This window comes from Python bivittatus, unplaced genomic scaffold, assembly GCF_059951505.1.
Source record: "Python bivittatus isolate LINGU-HERP-01145 unplaced genomic scaffold, Pbiv_v1 ctg000840_np1212, whole genome shotgun sequence".
Classification (NCBI taxonomy): Eukaryota; Metazoa; Chordata; class Lepidosauria; order Squamata; family Pythonidae; genus Python; species Python bivittatus.
Window position 1 is genome coordinate 41,587,880 of NW_028277113.1, and position 21,556 is coordinate 41,609,435.

Consider the following 21,556-nt stretch of genomic DNA (forward strand, 5'->3'; position numbering starts at 1 on the left):
TAAATCAATTTTAGTTTTTTTCCTGGATTAGCCATTACTTTTTGAAGTATATGGCATTCAGCGTGTCACTCAAAGACCAATGCAATACTGGGTTTAGAAAACTCATACTTCCATGAATCAAATGCAGAGATGTTCCCTGATATTTATTTATGTCAGATTGGTAAAATGGCCCAACCCACAATGATTCTGGATCTGATACAAGCTAAAAACAAAACCCAATACAATGAAGCAAATAAAAGATGGCTGTAATCAGGGGACCACTAACACATTTCACATAATCTAGTTCAGGCAGACACTCCCACAGGAACCTTGTTGTATGCCATCCAGAGTCGCTTTGTGTGAGATGGGCGGCTATATACATGTGATAGATAAATAAATAAATAAATACCCCACCTAATTCAGAGTCTGAGGGAAAAGCCAGGTTTTCAAAGGACAGCAGGGCCAGGGCTAGTTGAACGTCTGGAGCAGAAGGCAGATGTTGCAACAGAGAAATCATGCTCCTGGGTCCCACTAGATGACCCTGATTTAAATCTGCTGGCTAGGGAATTCTGGGAGTTGAAGTCCAAGGTTAAGAAACAGGTTTAAATGTAAGACCCACTGCATGCCCACTATATCAGATCTTACAAGACTGGCAGAAACAATGGGAGAAACATGATCCCTCAGATAGCTGGGCCATATGCCATGCACTGCCAAGTATCTGTCTCTGCACTCCCCTCAAGTACGCTTGTTGCCTTTGTCCTCTTTACACCTTGCCACATATTTAGGTCCCTGTATTCCCACACACCTATCTCCTCTCCTTCTTCCAGGTCACCTATCTAAGGAAGGTCAACCAAACCCAAGCAAAAATAATGTCCCTCATATTCCATTTGTCATTATTGACGATACTAACGAGCATGCGCTGGATTTTTCCCCCAGTCCAGCCCTGGCCTATTATCCCCACAACCAACTCCTAGCCAGCATAAACTGAATGTTATTACAGTTGCAGTCTAGCTCTTCTGATAAGCGTCCGGTTGAGGAAGGCTACCTAAAGACCGGGAAGACGAAGTACAGGCAGGTTTTAAATGAGAATTATTACAGGAGAAGCGCCAGAAGTCTCCCTGCATTTAATGGTGTTTATTCAAACCAACGAGCCTATTAGGACTAGGTCCCCTAAAATCTACAAATCGCCCCACTCTTCCCAACCTCGTTCCTCTATTTACGCGGCAGCGCTAGCGCGCCCTTCCTCCCCAGATGCAAAAGCCCGCACTCTAATCGGGCCCTCCGCCTCGCGGCTCTACCCACAGAAACCAGACAGTTCAGAGAGGGGGGAGGGGAGGGGCTTGTTTCCAGGAAATGACGTTGTACGCAAAGCAACCCTCACGCGTTGAGCGCCAGTGTGTTTCCGGCTGGTGGGGGAGGGGTTTGGACAAGATGGCCGGATCCACAGGTCTGTGCTGAGATTGGGGTGGGGGTCATTTGGGGCGTGCTGCGGTGCTGTCGGTTGGGAGGGAGGGCCTCCGATGTTAAGGATGTGAGCGGGGGGCTGAGACTAACCCTCGGGTGAGCGGCATCAGTGCAGCCCGACTGAAGTTCCACCCCGGGGAAGCGGGGAAGAGGCCGCGGGGTTGGCGCCGGGGCAGGGAGTTCTCCTGGAAGAGGCCGGGGGGAAAAGGGACCAGGCTAGGAACGTGTTGGGGTCACTTGTGGAGGGCGTCAGACGCGCCTTCCAGGCGGCTTTTCGGTCTTGACGGGCGGGGAGCGGTTTCCCGGGTCTTTGAATCCTCCTCTGGCGGAAAGTTGTAGGGCTTGGGCTGTGCTAGCTGAGCAATGTCTTCAGTCGCATCCTTTTCCAGCCAGAATGCTGACAAATGCGGCTCTTCCCAAGCCAACCTGAACTCAGTCGCGAGTTTCGCTTTGAAAGCACAGAAATTCGAGGCTGGGACATACATGATTAACAGCTTAAAAAAAAAAAGTATGAGTTCTGCCCGGCATCTTCGCTTACTATTCTGTTGGTTCTGAAGAATGCTTGCTTTTAAGGTTTTCTTTCTGATAATCTCATGCACTTTCCTTCTCTGTCATCTTGGCTAACTTCCTTCACATCTCAAGAAATAAGATCTGAGTCTTAAGCAACTTATAAGCTTGGGATTTTGCATATAGTTTTCTTTTTTTGTTGGTTTGCTTAGGCAATATGATAAAAATAAATATTAATAATTGTACTCTTTTGTAGCACCATAGTATGCCTTGTCCTCTGTATCTCTCTTCTTTGGCTTGGGTATTCTCAGTATTTTGTCCATTTCTCCTCATTGTTCATACACTGATTAAAAACAGATTTTTTTCTTGTTTGTGGAGTAGACATATAGGTTAACCAGAAATTCACCCTGTGCTTCTGAAGGATGGTGTGGTACTTCAGTGAATGTGGAAAAATAAAACAAAAATGATCCAGTGTGCATATGCATTAATCTTCCTATATTGACATAAATTATTTTTGTAGTATTCTGAATTGATCCAAAAAAAATGGATTAAATCAATACTTGCATTGGGTTCATAAAATGACCTCATTGCATCTCAGCTCTGTATTTATTGAAGTGTTCTAATGTTACAGATTGTGTTGCTACATCATTAATATGATGTTTTAGGCTGTTGAATTATTGTGACTTCAATCCATTGTTGATAATAGATGAGATTGTTAAATCAGTGAACATTAATCATAGTTACCCGGAAGATGCTGTTGTATTCATAACTTGCTTCTGAGTTTCCTGTGGGCATCCAGTTGTCATGATAAGGCAAGTAGGCCTTTGGCAGCTGCTCTTATATTCTTATTTGCTTAGACTGTAAATATTGTTTCTTTTGAAACAGGATGTTTTGCACACAATGTAAGTGATTTATTATTTTTATGTTTGTATTTCCCTTTTAAGAGTCCAGTGCAGTATATAAAGCAATAAAATTATCATTAATTTAAAATAAAATATTTTAATTAAAAATTAAAAAGCTATAGATTTGTATCTACACAAATGTTTTAACAACAGGCATCTGTAAAAAAAAAATACATGTTTACCATATCTTTGTGAAGTAATACTAAGAATCAAAATATTTAGTATTACTTCACAAATAATGAAGTAATTATTTACTTCACATGTATTTTTAATTATTATTTAAAACTTGACAAAATGGGGTCAGCTCTCCTTTCCTAAGAGGGAAATTGGTATGTGGTATATACTAACTAAAAGAGCCACTACAGTAGGATTTATATTAAGTAGTGAAATTACAAGCAAAGTCTTAATTGCCAGCCTCAATGTGTGGGATCTCAAATACCTGTGGAGGTGCTGCTTTAAATACTTGAATTGTGTCTGATAGCTCATGGGTAGTCTATGGGCTTTTTTAGGATGGGTGTCAGTCTCTTCTGCTTAACTGTTTCACCTGACATTCTGACAGCTGCCTTCTGCATGAACAGTAGCTCTTAGATTGCCTTTAAAGATAGCCCAGTGTATAATGCATTACAGAAATCTAATCTTGACTACTTATAATGCATAGTAGTCATTGATGAGTAAACCATAGATTCCTATAATCTTAAAATAATTATTTTTTCTGTATTCTGGAAATATATTTTAATTGCTGCTATATGCATTCATTTCAACATAGTTTTTTTTAAAATCAGTTATACTAATTATATGGAAATTAAACAGATACAAAACTGCTATTCAGGAAACATTCTTCACTTCCACCCTGGAACATTTAAACCTTGTCCAAATAAGTCATTCCAAATAACATAATGTTGTACTGCTTAAGAGGTTGAGATGAATGGAGTTCTGAATTAAGAAGACATTATGTGATTAGGATCATATAGTGGGAAATAACAGGCATGCAGGATGCACATTAAGTAAGCAAGATACACATGGTTTCATGATCCAAGCCTACTGGGAAATGATTTATGCATTGGTAGTTTTAACAGATCATATTGCTCTATAAAGGCTTCTTCTTCACTGATAAAATCTTTATTAAATCCTTGCATTTAAAGGATATAGATGAATCAATCAGTATACAGAAAAAAAAAGTGTGATGACTGGATGTTTTGAGAGAGATAGTAATTTTTATACATTCAAGTTGTTAATGGTAGAATTTACCCTGTGTAGCTGCATCTCATAGAACAGAGCAATGTTTCTATTGAAAAATAAGGATTTTAAAATGTTAATTCTGTAACCTGAAATCAGTTTAGCATTAGAGGTATAAGTGATAAATAATAAATTTATTATTTTAATTACTAAATTTATATCTCACATTTCCCAAAACAGCATTCAGGATAGGCAATAATGTCAAACATACAATATTAAAATTAAAACCAAAAATGAACCAATGAAGTGCAGATGAAAGTATCAGGAGGAACAGGGGAGGGGGAAAAAACCTATATCCTGATTAAAACCTACTTTAGCAAATTAATCAGGTTAAAACCCAAATGTTTCCCTGAATTAATACAACTTTGTCCAATGTTAGTAATTGTGGTGTTTTGCTAGTTTTTGTCTGGGAGCTATAGTGCCATATTTGTATAACAAATAACTAACAATTAGAGAAAAGTTAGATTGTATGTAATCCCAAATTGGTAGCTGACAGGTCTCCAGAAGATCATCAAATATCTGCTAGTGCTTTGAATTCTTTACAAAGACTTAGGTGAACCTTAGCGTGTTGCAGTAAGACACTGGTGGCATTCTTAATTAAGTTCTCCCAAGAAAGTACAGTATGCACTCCTAGGTATACTTTGCTTTATAAAATGAAAGTGCAGTAGTTTATTTAAAAGAAATAAATAGACTATCTGAATCAGTTAACAGGTTGGCAACTATATTCATATATTACCAACCTTGCTTAGTTTTAATCTTGATTAGTTTTTGTGGCTTAGTGTGTTGGAGGAGGGATACATTGGTCAAAACCAAATTGAGCATTTTCTGTATGAAGGGTGAAAATATTGTTCTAACTTTTATTAGATGTTGGATGTATTTGTTTTTCTTTGCTTTATGTTATGATGGAGAATGTAAGTCTGGAGCCATTTAATTTTGTGGTAAATTTAATGTATTATTAAACATTCAACATTTTGATAAAGATGTAATTATAATCAAAGACAATAAGCAACTAAAGCAATAGGTTCAACAATTATAAACTTTTGGCAATTTTTAAAATTTAAGTTGTAATACATGGCTATATTGTGGGTGGTTCCAGTTAAAAACAGATTTCGCCTGGCAACTCTTGCCTTCTGTCATTCTTAGTCGGAAGTGAGATTGGCACAGTTTTAACAAGACTTTTTAAAAGTATATATTTTTGAGAAAGCAGAAATTGCTTATAGTATTTAGCTACTGTAAAACATGCTGATAGGTATGTACACATTAAAGCATATTCTAAACATATTTGATAAGTAAGTAGATAACAGTTACAATGGGACAAATGCTAATGTATATCCATCTGTTCTTTTAAAGCCATGTGCATTTAGGAAATCTTGTGGGAAGCAATGGCAGTACTCCTGCTTACATATATCAGAAAAGTTTATACATCTACATCTGGTTAAAATAAGTGTGTGCTGGCCAAGTATAGTGATCTTGAGCTGCAGGTATCATCTATTAAATACCCATAGACCTTTCCTCAGTTTGTCTCCAAAAACTAGGGATGTGAACAAACCATCTTAAATGGCACTGCATGTTTGCATAATTGTTAATATACACAAAGAATCAGATATGTCCACATTTGAATGAATAATTTGATATGGGTACCAGCTTCAGCAACCAGTATAGTCTCTGGATTTGGAGCATTTTATTGATAAGAAAACGAAGTATCATAAACTTACTTTGTACCAGATACTTTCCCCAGAGTAAGTATCTGGTTAACAAACCTTTATTACAAGGCTAGAAAGTACTACATAGAAACACATACATCTAAAATTATAGATATGAGTAAAAAGTAGGCATAAAATAACATTATTATATTAAAAGTAATACAGATAATAATGGTTATCACCAAGATTAGTGAAAATCTTCAGTTGTGGTGCGTATATAGTCCTTGGTTAACGACCACTCATTCAGCAACCATTTGAAGTTACAACAGTGCTGAACAAATGGTACTTAACAACCGGTCCTCGAAGTTCTGACTGTTCCAGCACCCCTGCGGTCATTTGATTGCGCTCTGGATGCTTGGCAATCAGCTTGCACTTACGATGGTTGCAGTGTCCCATGGTCACGTGATCACTATTGCAGCCTTCCCTGCTGGGTTCCCACAAGCTGGCAGGGAAGGTTGCAAATCGGTCCCGCTCCTGCCACGCTCCCTCATGCCCTCCAGAGCACCCACCCTGCACCTGGCCTCAGTGTAATAAAACTAATCAGGAGGCCTCTAATTATCCATAGTTTTCTGTTTTGTCCAAATCACAGAACTACAGCCATCAACTTCACAACAAATCAGAAACTATAAACTATGGTTTGAAATTGGTTTCATATCCTGGCTTGTTCTAAAACTAGTAGTTAGCATCTTTCTAATTTCAGTGCCTCGCTATGGAGAAAGAAAGTTTTATATGTTCTGGAAAGAACAAAGTATTAAGTCAAGATTTGATTATGCATATCTGACAATGTTTCATTGAGACTATGAAGGATATGAACTAAAAAAAAACCTTTGCTATCAAAAGAACTATTTTCTGATGCAGAAAATTGACTTGTCTGACTTCCAAATATGAAATTTGAGATTAATTTGGAATCTACCATTTAAAAGAAGACCTATAAGAAAGTGAATTAAACTTTTATCCACATAATTTGAAACACCTATTTTATGTATAATGGTTTTATGTCTATTTGGGATGTAATATGTTTACTATAAAGATGTTTTTGTTCTTGTTTAAATACAAACATTCTGATGTGTGATTTGTAATGGTTGGATTGGATGAAACTTATTTATTAATAGGTTAAATGAATTCTTAATACTGTTTTTTAATATTGTTAATATTACTTCATTTCTCCCCAATAGTTAAAGTCCCTCGTAATTTTCGCTTGTTGGAAGAACTTGAAGAGGGTCAAAAAGGAGTAGGAGATGGTACAGTAAGCTGGGGTCTGGAAGATGATGAAGACATGACACTTACACGGTGGACAGGCATGATTATTGGACCACCAAGGGTCGGTGCTGCAAGTTAAATATTTTTTTTAAAAGAAACATTTGGGACATGTTTTAAAGAGAACATGATCAGTGGCAGTTAATTACAGTTATGTTCCGGTCTTCCTTTGAATCTTAATGTGGTATTTGTCATGAGACTTTTAACTAACAGAGGAAGTTGAGAAGAGAGCCAGTTTGGTCTAGTGGTTAAGGCACTAGGCTAGAAAGTGGGAGACTGTGAGTTCTAGTCCCGCCTTAGGCATGAAAGCTGGCTGCGTGACTTTGGGCCAGTCACTCTCTCTCAGCCCAACTTACCTCACAGGGTTGTTGTTGTGGGGAAAATAGGAGGATGAAGGAGTATTAGGTATATTCCCCGCCTTGAGTTGTTTTTAAAAGTAATGAAGGTGGGTAAAAAATCTAAAAAAAAAAGTTACAAAAGCTTATTTTCCCTTCTTGGATATTATTAGAAATATTTCTTACATGCCCAGACTAAGACATGAGCAACACACTAATAATAAGGGTAAATATCTTCATATAGTATATGTTTATTAACTCTGTAATGAGAACATATATTGAGAAGATAGTCCCTCCTGATGGCCATTGCACAATGTGAAGCATACGTGAATTTGGAGTATTACTATGCAATAGCGACCCAACTGAAATATATTATCCTGTTCCATGGTAGTATTGAATTTGATACTAGATAGCTATAATTTGCCAAGAAATTGACATGATTTTCAGAAATAAAAAATCTTGTCCATGTTAGGTTTTCTTGCAGATCACCCTTCTTTCCACTCTTTTTTTTTTTTTTTTATGTATATCTGCCCATATTCCAGCAATTGAAAATGGCAAAGAGCTGGAAAGAGAAGTGGCAAGAGGTCAGTTGGCCTTAAAGAATCCAAAGATGTATTGCTTTTCCTCCCTTTATTTTGTGGGCCTGCAGATTTGCCCACAATGTTGATATTTGAGATAAAGTAAAAGAAGGGAATGAGAGCTACTGCCAAATGGAAATCATGTCTGTCACCTGCTGCCCACCCTCCTCTCTATCCATTGCATCCCTCCTAGACCTCCTAGATGATTGTCTGTTGCTGGGTTTGGAGTATGAATTTCTTGTTATATATCCCAATGTCAATCACTGTGCCTGCTTTATCTTAGACATTACTGCCTTGTTAGTTTTGTGTATCAATATTATGCAGCATTTTGCTATTTGATACAAATTTGCTGAGCACAATTTAATGAATTTTGTTTACTAGCAAACCAAATAATTGAAATTTGGTGTAAAAGAATATCTTTAAATAGGATGGTGCTTATACTAGCACGCTTTTACTTCTTTTTATAATTCTAGCATATATGATGCTTGATTAATTAGAGTATTATATTTATGTTGTTATATTTTGTTTTATTTGAGCTGAAAGCCATCAAGGGGCCCACTGGGGGACCAAAAGACCCAATTTTTAAAGACTTTTTTTAATCAGCAGGTAGTAACTCAGATTAAATCAGACATAAGTATTCTAATCTAATTTTCTAAAAGTAACAATCTATTGCTTAAGTACCACTTATTAGTTTAAGCTGAAGAAAGCTCTACAGAATGGAGATCCCAGCACTGAGAAGGTTGAGGATTTGTTTAGTGCTGTTGAAAGAGTGATAAATATTTTTCAGCCTGAACCCAGTAGGTTGAACTTGGTTGATTCAGAAGATTCAGTCAGGATTAATGATAGAAAATCATATATTAATGTACTGTTGACAGTTCCTCCTGCTTTGAAAAAGAAGCAATAATTCATCTGCAAATATTTTTATTCATTAGAATGGTCACAAGGGAAGAAGCCCAGAAGTAAGCATTCTGGAAGGACATACTAACACTTCTACAGTTTTCTCCCAAACTCTTTTAGGTTTCAATTGAGACTTTTATATAATATTCTTTATCCAGTCATATCTTTAAAATTATTGATATAGTTTCAAATGCAGCTATAATGAAAACTTCTAATTAAATTATTATTTTTTAAAAGTCCAAAGTCATTGATCAGGAAGAGGTTTCAATTTGGCATCTAAAAGATTAATTTGATTAATTAATTTGATGGTAAGCAAATGTCTCTGAGTCATCATCACAATAAAGACTTTGTACCTGGTTTACCATCTGCCTAATGTATGAATCTCTTTTTCATAAGTGTAAAAGCATTAAACAAATACACTGGACTCATTTTGGACTATTATAGTTAGTATTAAGGAGTTTACATTTTCAAAGCTCTTCATGTATATTATTTCAGCGATCATCTAGAAAATCATAATTAGACCTTAAAGACAGAGCCTTCATATATCTATTACAAAATTCCAGAAAATATTTGTTTGTGGCAGCAAAATTAATGAAGAATCTATCATAGTAGAATTGTTACTCATTAAAAAGGACTCCTCCCTGTTTTGCCAAACCTGTCACATGTTGGTGGCATAAAGGGTTTTACTTCTTTGAAACCTATACATATATTTAGATATTATATAACTTTATATTTAACATTTTAGTGTTGGAGTTAATGGTATTTCAGGTGATCTGAATCCAAATTGCATAGGCTTTAAAGATTAGTTTGGGCTTAAAAATAAATTGGATACTGATATAAATATGGAAATAAAGGAACTGTAAGCCCTTAATATCTAGGTCCAGTAAATAGCCTATTTGCAACTTCGCTACCTAAAGTTTTAAGAGTCAGTTTTATCTAGAATGTTTTAATAGTAATATAGCTGAGAAGAAATTAGGGTCTTTATTACTATGGCCATATGTTACAAGGAACAGACACAATGTGCACTTAGCTTAAACTTAGTACCATCCTAGCCATACCTTTAGTTATGATCTGGACCCAAAGCTGTAATCCTTATGTTGAATGCCATTCTGTCTAGGAGAGGAGGCTGAACTCCTATTGCCAGTTGCTTAATATGTTTCTTCAAGGAAGTAGTTGACAATCCTATTTTGTAGCTTCTGTTAATTCTTAGATTAATCTCCAGTCATCTGTCTGATGATTAGTTTGATGTAAACCCACAATTTTCTCAGTTTAGTTTTATGTATGTATTTCTGATTCGTAGTCAGATCATTTGCTAATTAATGACTTATTTAGTCATTGTATATTGTTAATAAGCCAAATAGAAATTAAATAATTACATACTACTTTGCATCTGGATAGCATCATCATCTGGGCATGGAAACTAAGCAGGCTTAGACCTGGTTAGTACTTGACTGGAAACCTGCGAGGATTCCCAGGGCTTTGGACCAGATGAAAAGTGAAAAACAAACAAAATGGATTGGCAAACCACTTCATATTGCTGCAGAGAGAAGTATATCCATTAAGTCACCAGGAATCAAGTTTGACTTGAAGGAACTTTACTTTTTACTTGTACACAGAAACAATTCCATTGAAATAATAAAAATAATAAAGGAGGCAATTACTTTCTTGTAAGTGGGAAGCTGTAAAAGAACCATTGTTTTCAAGTTAGGACAGTGCCCTAAATGCTGTCATTTTGTGTTGTTTTAGCTCAAAATCTAAATTGCTTCTTGAGCAAATATGGAAAAATGGAAGTAAGCAGGTGTGAAGAACCTTTCTACCTTAATGGGTTGAATCTTATGTTGTAATCTTCTGGTTATTTTTAATTTTTGCATTTTTAGGCGGTCCTCAAATCTGCTATAAAAGGATAGGGAACCACTCTAAATGAGATCAGGAAATACCGTTGCACAAGGAGAAACCTGCTTTGTAAATTTGTATGTAGCCCAATCATTGCACAGAGTCATGAATTTTGGGAACTGGAAGGGCCATATCCATCTTAAGTGCCCCATAACAGCACCAGGATTTGAGATTATCATTATTAATTATCATGTACATGTAACAAGCGTAAAGCAAACTGTTTTCAGTGGGAAAAACTGGGTTGTAAGGAAAACCCTTATAGCTTGGTTAAGTTGAAAAAGCAAGTGTAATTAGCCTCCCTCCATTTTGGTATTTATCTTCAAACTGTTAGAAATTTACTGAAATTGATCTTAAGTTAACTTTTGTTTTATTTGGCAAGTTCTGGACTTGTGATTAATTTATTGATTGTATTCTGCCACCATTATTTTCTTCTGTGACAAGTATGCACATTATTTTAGGATCAAGAGCTACAGTTGAGCTATCACGGCATGCCAGGGCTGCCATTTAAAAACCTAAGCAGGTTTAGAACAAAGAAATTGCTGTGGCAGGACAAAAGCTAACTTTGATTTAGTTTAATTTAAATGTATAGTTATTTAAGTTTTAATTAAAGTCAAGGAAATTGATTACTTCACATGCATTTAATAATTTTCCCCTTCCATCACATTAATAAATATAATCAAATGATAACATTTGGAGGAACTGAGAACCACATCAAATATCTTAGGGCCTGCATGCAGCTCTCAAAGCTCAGTACATTCTCGGTGTAAAATTGATTCTTTGAACAATTACAAGGAATTTCTTTTGTAGGAGTAAATGTATTTAAATTTCTCTGATGTATTTTTTGAAAATAATATTTGGCTAAATCCTTTAATATAATATGCCTAAAGTAGTCTATAATGCCAAGCAAACAGATAATCCTGTAGCGTCCATGCTTTTATTAATCAAATTGAAAATCTTGTGTTACTTGTCCCCATTTAGTTAGGGTTGCTATGCATGCATATTCTCAAGTGGAATAGAAACCAGGTTTTCAAACAAATCCTTTGTGGAATGGTGATAATTCTACAATTACTTAAAATGGCTGTAAGTGCAGCTCCTTCTAAAAACCTAAAATCTATTAATCAGCTGATTAGCAGAAGTGAATATTGTATTATATCCCTAGCACTCCTCAATTTCTGCTGCATCTAATCAGCAAAACTTTACCAGCCCTGAAATAGGGGTGGTTTTATTTAGTTGTTTTCTTAAAATTGTGAATGCATATTAACTTTCATTATGATTAACTTTTTGTCTTCTCTATTTACTAGACAAATTATGAAAACAGAATATACAGCTTGAAAGTAGAGTGTGGGCCTAAATATCCTGAAGCACCTCCAACAGTTAGATTTGTAACTAAAATTAATATGAATGGAATAAATAATTCCAATGGAATGGTAAGTTGGATGCAAAATGAGCCAACTAGTTTAATTTGGCAGAAAAGCTGTGAAGGATTCTGCTTGGCAGGAGAGGTTGGGCATACCTGTGATTAAGGAATATACTTCTTTATAAGTTGTCATATATTGGTTGTAACTATCTAGATTACTATAACTATTTATTGCCAAAATAATGTGGAGATAACTTGATTACAAATTTAAAAGACAAAATAATACTTTTTTAAAAAAATGCATATTGGTAAATACACCACAGAATTAAAATTTTGATTCAGATATAAAACAGCCCACAGTAGGATGTTCAGTAATTAACAGTAAAACTTAAAACTTTTAATTTAGTAGTAGCATTTTATTTGTTATCTGTCACAGACTAGTGAAACACAGAACTGAACTTGGGTAAGTCCACAGTGAAGGGAACTAGTGGGAGCTGCACAATGCCTCCAACAGTCTCCATGGTTCACTGTTGCTGAATAGTATAAGCTGTTGCATGGGAATTTCCTAAAGTCAGACTACAGATTTAGCAGAGTGTTTGGGGGACTGATGGAGGAACGGCTGAAGATGTTTGTTTCTGATAATCCCCTTAATGTACAGATCTAACTGGACCATCCTGGATGGATGGATGGATGGATAGATAAACTATTAATGAGATTGTATCTGCAAGTTGTTGAAGAATACTACATAAGAATTTCTATTTTAAAAGCCAACAGTTATGCGTGTGCCTGAAATTTCATGCAGTTGCTCAGTATTTTTTTTTTAAAGATAAAGCAATATCATTGAATGCTTGCTATACTATCCCAGAAAAATTAATTGGTGCATATTGACAGTTAAAGGGTATTTTCTGAATATGACAATATAAGAATGTGATAGTATATCAGTGCATAATGATTTACTGCTTTTCATCTGCTTTTCCATTTCTGAGTTGTTGAGCAAAAATTATTTTCATGTCTTGAAAGCATCCCTCTGTAGTTTGGATTTTAAAAAAAACACACTTCAAAGGGCACCAAAAGTTCTTATTTGAGACACTGTGAGCTATGATTTCTTTCATGTTATAATGATCAATAGTCTCCATTTTTTGCACTTATAAATGAATGCAGCAGTTTTAGCACCAAGCCATAGGTTTAAATTGGTGTTCATATTCTCTGAAATATACATGCTGGCTGTTGACATCATTCTAGAATCAATGATTCTGCATTCTGTGTTTAAATGTATGATTTCTTTCTTTATAGGTGGATGCACGAAGCATACCAGTGTTAGCAAAATGGCAAAATTGTTATAGCATTAAAGTTGTACTTCAAGAGTTAAGGCGTCTAATGATGTCCAAAGAAAATATGAAGCTTCCACAACCTCCAGAAGGGCAAACATACAACAATTAATTTTAGCTGAATCCCAAACTTGTCTTAAACAACTTCTACTTATGTTAATGTCTTGATTCAATTTCACAATGCAAACCACCCACACATAAGAGTTTCTGCTGGTGTATATGATCTGGACATTGAAAGAATATATATGTATATGTATGCCCCATATGTTTTCAGGCACAATCAGAGAAAAAAGGCAGCACAATTTTTTCCTCTTTACCAAGCACTATCATTTTAAGCATAAGCCTGAAGTAGCCTAAATTTGGAGCTCCAGTGTTTCAAGATGAGCGCATGACGGGAAGTGTCAGGTTGCTGTGGAATAATGTTTCAGAAACTTTTTCTCAAGAAGAAAAAAAAAAAACTAATGGCATGCTTTACCCATCTTGCTTTAGTGAAAGAGCTGCAGATTAAAACAATTAAGTAGCAGGTACTGCAAATACCATTGCTCAACTTGTTTAATTTTTGCAATGTGTGGGTGCTGACTGCTAGTAGTGTTTCAGAATATGGTCAGGATTGTTTTGATACTTGTATTTATAAAATGGGGGAATGATTTTCTTTTAAGCAGCTCCTGTGTGTTTCATGTAATGGACATTGCAAATATTTGTTTACAGTCTTCGTTCTAATAAACCATGCATTTAAGTTTTAGTGAAACAAACAAAAAGGAAATAGGTGTATGGATATGTGATTGAGAATAAAGTTAGTCTTCAAATGTAAATAAAATGTGAAAAATATCCCCTGAGGCTGTGCTGTTTCTAAACTTATGCTGGCAGTACCTTGCAAGATTGAGAAGTCAAATGCTGCTCCTAATCTTGTCTTAATTACTCTCTTTTTCTTGGTATCTTAGGCTGCTGGGGCAATTATAGCGGAACCAGTTATATTAGACTCTGCACGTGTAATTCTTTTTCTTTAATTTTAAACTGAACGGCCCTCTAATTGTAACCTTTTTGCTTTTGTGATGTTCAGTTTGTATGTTGAATTCTTGAACTCTCTTCACTATTAGCAGGTATAGTATTAAAAATGAAAGGATGGGGAAAGATACAACTCCTTGCAAGTATGTCAGGGCTGGGTTTTTAGGTGCATTTGAATTCTGTGCTATTGCTACTGGATGATTCAGGAGCCCTAGATGGACAGTAAGGTTGTTGAAAATTCATTCTGCCTTAGAATTCTTTTCTTTTCATATTGATTAAGGTGTTACACAATCAGTGCATGCAAACCCCTTCTCCAACAAATTGAGGTCTGTTGTTCATATGCCAGGAACTAAGGTACTATCTAAGGTACAAGAAGCCTTTGATCTGTGTAGTCATTGTGGATGGATAATTACTAGTTCAGCCAAATTTTGTTTTCAGGGTATAAAGGTTAAGCTTAGAAATCTCTTTTTTATGCCACCAACTTCACTTCACATGAGGGAAGAGGAGACATTAATGTAGAGATAAGTTCCTTTTTCTTTGTTCCTGTTGAATTAATGAACAAAATAGGGAACAGTTTAAAGGATGCTTTGTGCTAGGAAACTCTTAACATTTTTTTGTTTCATGAAGTGTAGTTTGCAGCAACTACCTTCAGAATAAATGGAAATCAGGAAAGGGTTGATCCATACTTGTAGATATATTAAAAGTGAACAGTGATTTGAATGTGGTCTTCATAACTAATACATGTTTTATAGTTGGATATCTTTATCTTACAAAATATCTTATGGGAAGTGGCCCTAAATATACACATGGTAAGTAAGCCTCAGGGCTGAGTTCCTAAATGTATTTTGCTAGATCATGAGCTTTCTGAATGTAATGGAACTTTTGAGTGTGTGTATGTGTATGTGGAGTCCTTAGGGTTCTCTGAGCTTGGCCGTTTTCTTGCTAGCACTGAAGATGTTACCTAGCCGGGTAACGAAACGTTTCCAAGAAAACAGTCAAGCTCAGAGAACCCCAAGGACTCCACAGTTCAACCCTGAGCTACACATATTCTCTTCTATTGTGTATGTGTATGCACATGCGTACATTCTTTTAGCATAGCTCCTACCATTTTGGGAAAAAAACCCTTCCACTATGATATTCTAATCATATGAAGAAGGCTTTCTCTTGGAAAAATTCTGATAGGTACACTTCCCTAGCTTTTGCTGTGTTCCATTTCCATTCCACTATCATCTATTGATACATAAAATTGCCATTCCCTTGATAAGGATTCTATATGTAATGGAATTAATTTGATAAATTAGGAGTATATATGTGACTACGTCATTCTACATATAAGATTTAGATAACCCAAACTGATGTGCCAGGAGCAAAAAAGTGTGGAACAGTATGTCTGGGAGTGGGCAGCAGCAAAAACCATCTAGAGGAGCCGTGAAGGTTGATGAACTATCACCCTAAAGCCACTTTGTGCCTTTTCCCCTTAAAGTTTGGCAACTTTTCAGGGTAATGATACTTGTAAGTTTGTAAAAACAAAATCCTTTAGCACAGAGCCATGTGTAGACAGGACAACTTGACATCAGCCTTAAGTTATCAACTATTTGGTGGTGCAAAATATGTATATGTGACAACAGTAAAAATAAGGCAAGCAAAAATGTTTTTCTTTCCTAAATACCAGCGCACAATAATGTCTAAAATATGTGCTTGGAAATAAAGGTATTACTAAAGGATAATTAACAAGTATGAGAATAGGTTTATACTTAAGTAAATATACTTAAGTTTATACTTAAGCCATTTTCTAACCATGGTTTCTGGAAGAAGCCACAATTTGCTGAAGTCACAATATACAAAATCAAAACTCTATTGTTACTTAATAAATATGAATCCATCAGAGGGATACACAATTCAGGCTTCACACATAGTGCTAAGCCATAGCTTGTTTTAATAAGCCATGAATGGCCTGGTTCATATGCAATACTAAGCCATCAATCATGCTTTATAAACCACAGTTGCTGGGCTAACATGCCACACTAAGCTAAAACTAAAATCACCGTATGGCATAGGGTTAGTGCTGTATGAATCCAGTCTCTGTGTGTTCAGATTTACTCTTGGTATTAAAAAGAACAAGGCAGCTGCCTCAGACAGCAAATACTGAGGGATAAGGATTTGAGAAGATGTGTTGGGAGGTCAGGGTTGTGTGCACCAAGTGATGGCTGCAAGCCCTAAGCTGTTCTGGTTGCCTTTGGTGTTAATGATGAGTACTGTCTTGTTGGTAGTGCTGAAGAAAAATGCAGCCATCAATCTGGTCAGCTGATGTCCGTTGAATAAGGGGATGCCATTTTGTCTTTTCCCTTAGGCGGCAAAATGTATTGGACTGGCTCTGTATGAGTGATCTTTGAAAATTATTTTTATTTTTTGAGGGACCGACTCATTCTGATATACTGAGAATAGTACATTATTAGTGTTCTGTTTTCTGATGTGTGTTGACTGCATTGGCTTCTCAGTGTTTGTTTGACTGTCTCACTGTAGTTACCTATAATAAATGTTTGGAACAAATGCCATTTTAAGCTGTATATTTGCTCAAAGATAATCATGCTGCTATGAGGCCTAAACGAAAAAGAATAACATCTGCATGGGGAAGCCTCCTCCCCACAATCTCCCAGCATGCGTCTAAAAGAAACCAGAATAATCTGCTTTCCCCACCCCCCAAAACTCCCCAAATGTGGAAACTGCTAGGATCAGACTTTCACAAAATAGAGAGGCATCTTTTAAACCAGTGTTTCTCAACCTCAGCAACTTTAGGAAGCATGGGCTTCAACTCGCAGAGTTCCCCAGCCAGTATGGGAATTCTGGGAGTTGAAGTCCACGCATCTTAAAGTTGTTGAGGTTAAACACTGCTTTAAACAGCGTTCTGAAACTGGCAGCACTCAGTCTCTGCCTGTAAGAGTATAAGAGAACCCACCTGACTCAGGTGCAGGGTCCACTGAATCTAGGAATTGGCTGTTCCAGGGAAGCTGCAGCTTTTCACCATCACTGCATTTTATCACCTGGTACTACTACCGACCTGGCTGCCAGGGTCAAAAGCCCTTTACTTTCTCCGTTAATCTGGCTTGTCCTTTTCTAAGCTAATTAAGCCTCACTGCATCTTGTAGCGGTAAATTTCCAACACTTATTTTACTGAGTGAAGGACATGAGTTGGGAAATGTACTTAGCTGACCCTGAGTTTGGGTATTATAGGATAAGGTTAATATTTTTCTGTCTCAATTATTGTAGGTTAAGTTAATATAAAAATTATATTTGGTATTGTCTCAGAGCAGGAAAATGAGCTGGATTATACACTGCAGAATAACTTTATTACACTTCAGCCCAATAAACACTTTATAGGACATTTGTTTAATGGTAGTGTCTAGGTTGTATACACAGGTGTCTGCTATTTGTCCTGGAAAGAAATTTTATTTATTTACAGACAAAAATAAAATAAGTTTGCTTGCCTTGTTTCCACTGCCAAGATGGCCATATTCAAATGGCAGCATACCCAAAGAAAATTATTTACCTTTTTGGCAGTTTGATAGAATCCTTCTGATGGTTTATTCAGATTATCTTAAACCTCAGAGGAAAGGTCACCCTCCCACCCTATTCCAGATACCAAAGATGCTGCTCTTTATAAAATCTATAACTCACGCTATGCCCTTTACAGTCTAGCTTGTAATTAAAATGTATCCTTCTATTCCTACCTGCTGTAAAGCAAACATAACTCCACGTGATATGTGTTCCTCCATTGTGCTGCACAAATAATGGCACTGATGCAAAACTTTAAAGTTGGTGACTTGACAAGCCCTGTTATGTAAACAGTATTGATACTATTTTTCAGTTTACAGTAAACATAGTGGTACAAGAAGAAAGAAAATGTGTTTCTTAGAAACATTAACTGGCAGTTTCTATTCAGAAGCTTTTGTCATGGATTATCTCCTTCATTCCTGTATGCTACTATTTACTTTTATGTTTATCACCTATCAATACTATTTTTATATATAAAAGCAATTCATATTTCATCTAACTTTCATAAGGATTTGTGTGATGCTAGTGTGCACGCACACACATACAAAATAGCATACTCCACTCTCCAGCTAATCTTACCTTCTTCCATGATGGATGTGCAAGAATATCTCAAGATTTTAAGCTATGGAAAATTTCATGTGTTCTATTTTCAGCTAAGATAGGTGCCATTCTTGCACAGAAGTCATTTCTGAGAATATGATGTGTGTGTTTATGGAGAGAAAATGCCTATGTTCTTGGTCACACAAGTAACAGATCCAGATTGCCACAATTAGTCATATTCAAAAGGCATTCACTATGAATCTTCCAGGTAGGGCAACATGAGAATTCTCATCATCATTTTCCCTACATGCTTATATTTCTCTTGAGAGAAGAGAAAAGCAGGGCTTCTTTTGCTCTTATTTAGAGAAAGTAAACAGCAATAGCACAGGAAGAGCAGCAGTGAACTCAAGCACATTTGGATATTGACAGTGGGCCTTACCGCTTGCCTTATACAACAGTCCTTGACATTTGCCTTGTTATGTAATGTTTCTGCAGCCTTTTGAGTTTTGGTTTGGTTTTGCTTAATAATCAAAAGTAATACATTTTTGTATTAAGTGGACAAATTATTTGTAATGGCTGCTTAATTCCTAAATCTATCATTTCAAGTGACCTATGTTCAGGGGGAAAAAAAAACACCAGCATCTAGTGTGTTGCATGCCAGTCTCTTCCAGTGGAAAGGCTACCTTACAAAGCAAGATCTGGTTCTGGCTGGCTGTAGGCACCGCAAACACGTTGGATCTGTGTGCCGCAGCCCCAACATAATCCAACCCACAACATCAGCAAGCTCTTCTTGTACAGATACATTCTTCCTTCCTGCAGAATTTGCCACCCATTTTATTGGGTAGCTTCACAGGCTGAGATCTCTCTTGTGAGCTGCAGTGATTTTGAAAAATGTCAACCCTTCTTTCTCGCAAGAGGTGCACAGGTGATGGTGAAGATCAGATGTTGCTGGCAGAAGAGCAGCCTGATTTGATTGAGTCTCTTGATCTCCAATGGAAAGGGAACCCTAACAATAGCCATTGCTCTAGAAAAGGCAGTCTTCAAGAGAAGGGAGATGAGCATTCAGTCCATGAAAGTCTGGATTACTTGCCTTCACACAGTAACATTTATAAGATGTGGCTGCAGGAGCAAGCCTACAGGTAAGGTATACTCAATATATATACTGAAAATGGGTACTGACAATGGGACCAAGAGAGGGAGATTAAGAAGGCAGAATTGTTTAAAGCTCAGATTTTTTGCTGGGCCAACTATCCCTGATTATCTAAATCAATTCCATAGTAATGGTGGTAGTATGGGGTTTGAGTGTGACAGAGACCTCCCATTTTTCACTCCTGGATGACTGCCCCTTTCAAACTTAAAATATTTTTGCAGGAGAGCTAATATGATTCACAATCAATTCTTTGTCTCTAAGTCCAATTAACCAATGTCAAAGGTTTTTACAGGGTGTAAAAACAACAGCCCCTTAAACTTCAGAAAGGGACTTAGAAGGATAGGAAATTGGGATCCAAGGTTCTGAGCTATCAGTAAAACATGCCATTATCTTTGCTTTTTTCATTAAGCTCTAGACCAAAGGGAAGCAAATGGAAAACCTAATACTACCCTAATACTCTGAAGGGCTCGTGTTTCCGTAATAGTAAATAAGCAGTGCATTTGAGCAGCTTTTAAGAAATTCCAACTTTTTCTGTACACCTATACTGACTCCTGAGTATGGGAAAAACAGCCCCCATCTACTTAGGTTTCATCAGCTGCTTAGTTTATTTGGAACTTAGAAGCTAAGCAGGGTCAGTATTGGTTAATAATTGGATGAGGTTTCTCAGGAGATTCCCAGAGTTATAGGCTAGACTGGAAAGTCAAAAATGATCCTAGCAGAAGGCAGTATTAAATCATTCCTGTGTTGCTGGCAAGAAAACAATACGGATCTGTCCATGAAGTCACCAGGTGTAGTGCATGACTTAAGTTTATATTTATACGTATCTTAAGAACTGCTACTATAAGGGGCAAATGTGGAGGGTTATTTTCAGCATACTTCCTCCTACTTAAGCTCGCAACTCCCTCTTCCCACCAGTAGTCAGCTAGGATTCTATGATCACTGATCAAGCTTGGTCTTCTTTAAACTGCATTTGGGGGGGGGGGTTACCTAACTTCTACTCTAGAGCAGGGTTATCAGACTATGAGCTGGGCCCCCCAGGGTGGTCTCAATGTGTGTTTTTTTTAATTATTTGCATAGGCAAAGTATCAGAGCTTACTCTTGGCTTACAGTTTCCTCTAATACATGGATTAAAATTTAATTTTTAAAAGGAAGTTATGTATTTACTTCTTGCCCAACCATAATCCCAAGAAGTTGTTTGTTTTATTCATTGGGAGGTACACATGTTTATTTATGAATTTAGTGGAGGGGGGCATGGTACTACAAACTTTGAGAACACCTCCCAAATTAATTTTAGAAAGTCTTGAAACTATAGGACTCTGGATATTATTCTCATAGGACTAGCACTCAGAATTGGGAACTTTGCTAGGATATAGATTATATAATTAATAATGAACTGCCAATACAGGTAGTCCTCGCTTACCGACCACTCATTCAGCAACTTTGAAGTTACTACCGCATTGAAAAAGGAGACTTGTAACCAGTCCTTGAAGTTGCAGCCACTGCAGCATCACCATGGTCACATGATCGGGATTCAGGTGCTCAGCAACTGGTGCGCATTTATGACGGTCGCAGCATCCCACAGTCAGAGCTGGCTTCCGACAAAGTCAGTGGGGAAGCTGGTAGGAAGTGACATGACATTGCATTTAATGACCCACAGTGATTCTCCTAACAACCACAACCAGAACTGATAAACTGAAGTAAGTCAGGTGTGGTCACATGACATTTCACTTTACAAATGCATCGCTTAGCGATGGAGTTTGCCGGTCCCAATTGTAGTCAGTAAGTGAGGACTACCTGTATGCATTTATGAACATAAGAATTCATTGATATGAAACATATTCATGTGGTTTAAAATGCCTTTCAGAGAGACAGT

The 21,556-nt window shown here is 36.7% G+C and overlaps 2 protein-coding genes across 2 annotated transcripts in view; both read left to right on the forward strand.

Moving 5' to 3' along the window:
- The first annotated feature begins 1,373 nt into the window (after positions 1 to 1,373).
- UBE2V2 (ubiquitin conjugating enzyme E2 V2) lies at positions 1,374 to 14,264 on the forward strand. The gene is made up of 4 exons (XM_015889602.3): positions 1,374 to 1,426; positions 6,967 to 7,112; positions 12,053 to 12,178; positions 13,402 to 14,264. Exons 1-4 carry the CDS (start codon positions 1,411 to 1,413, stop codon positions 13,546 to 13,548), a joined length of 435 nt encoding a protein of 144 aa, XP_015745088.1. The 5' UTR covers positions 1,374 to 1,410; the 3' UTR covers positions 13,549 to 14,264.
- Positions 14,265 to 14,417: 153 nt separating this feature from the next.
- The window catches only part of LOC112540697 (chloride channel protein C-like), a 96,783-nt gene continuing 89,644 nt past the window's right edge, over positions 14,418 to 21,556 (forward strand). Inside the window, exon 1 of the mRNA XM_088130549.1 lies at positions 14,418 to 19,672. Within this exon, the coding sequence (XP_087986675.1) occupies positions 19,425 to 19,672 (248 nt within the window). The 5' untranslated portion in view covers positions 14,418 to 19,424. The remainder of the gene's footprint in view (positions 19,673 to 21,556) is intronic.

Excerpts from the sequence above, each read along its gene's own strand:
- UBE2V2 (XM_015889602.3), top strand. Across the intron at positions 7,113-12,052 it reads TGATTATTGGACCACCAAGG|ACAAATTATGAAAACAGAAT; the intron begins GTCGGTGCTGCA and ends TCTATTTACTAG. Across the intron at positions 12,179-13,401 it reads TAAATAATTCCAATGGAATG|GTGGATGCACGAAGCATACC; the intron begins GTAAGTTGGATG and ends CTTTCTTTATAG.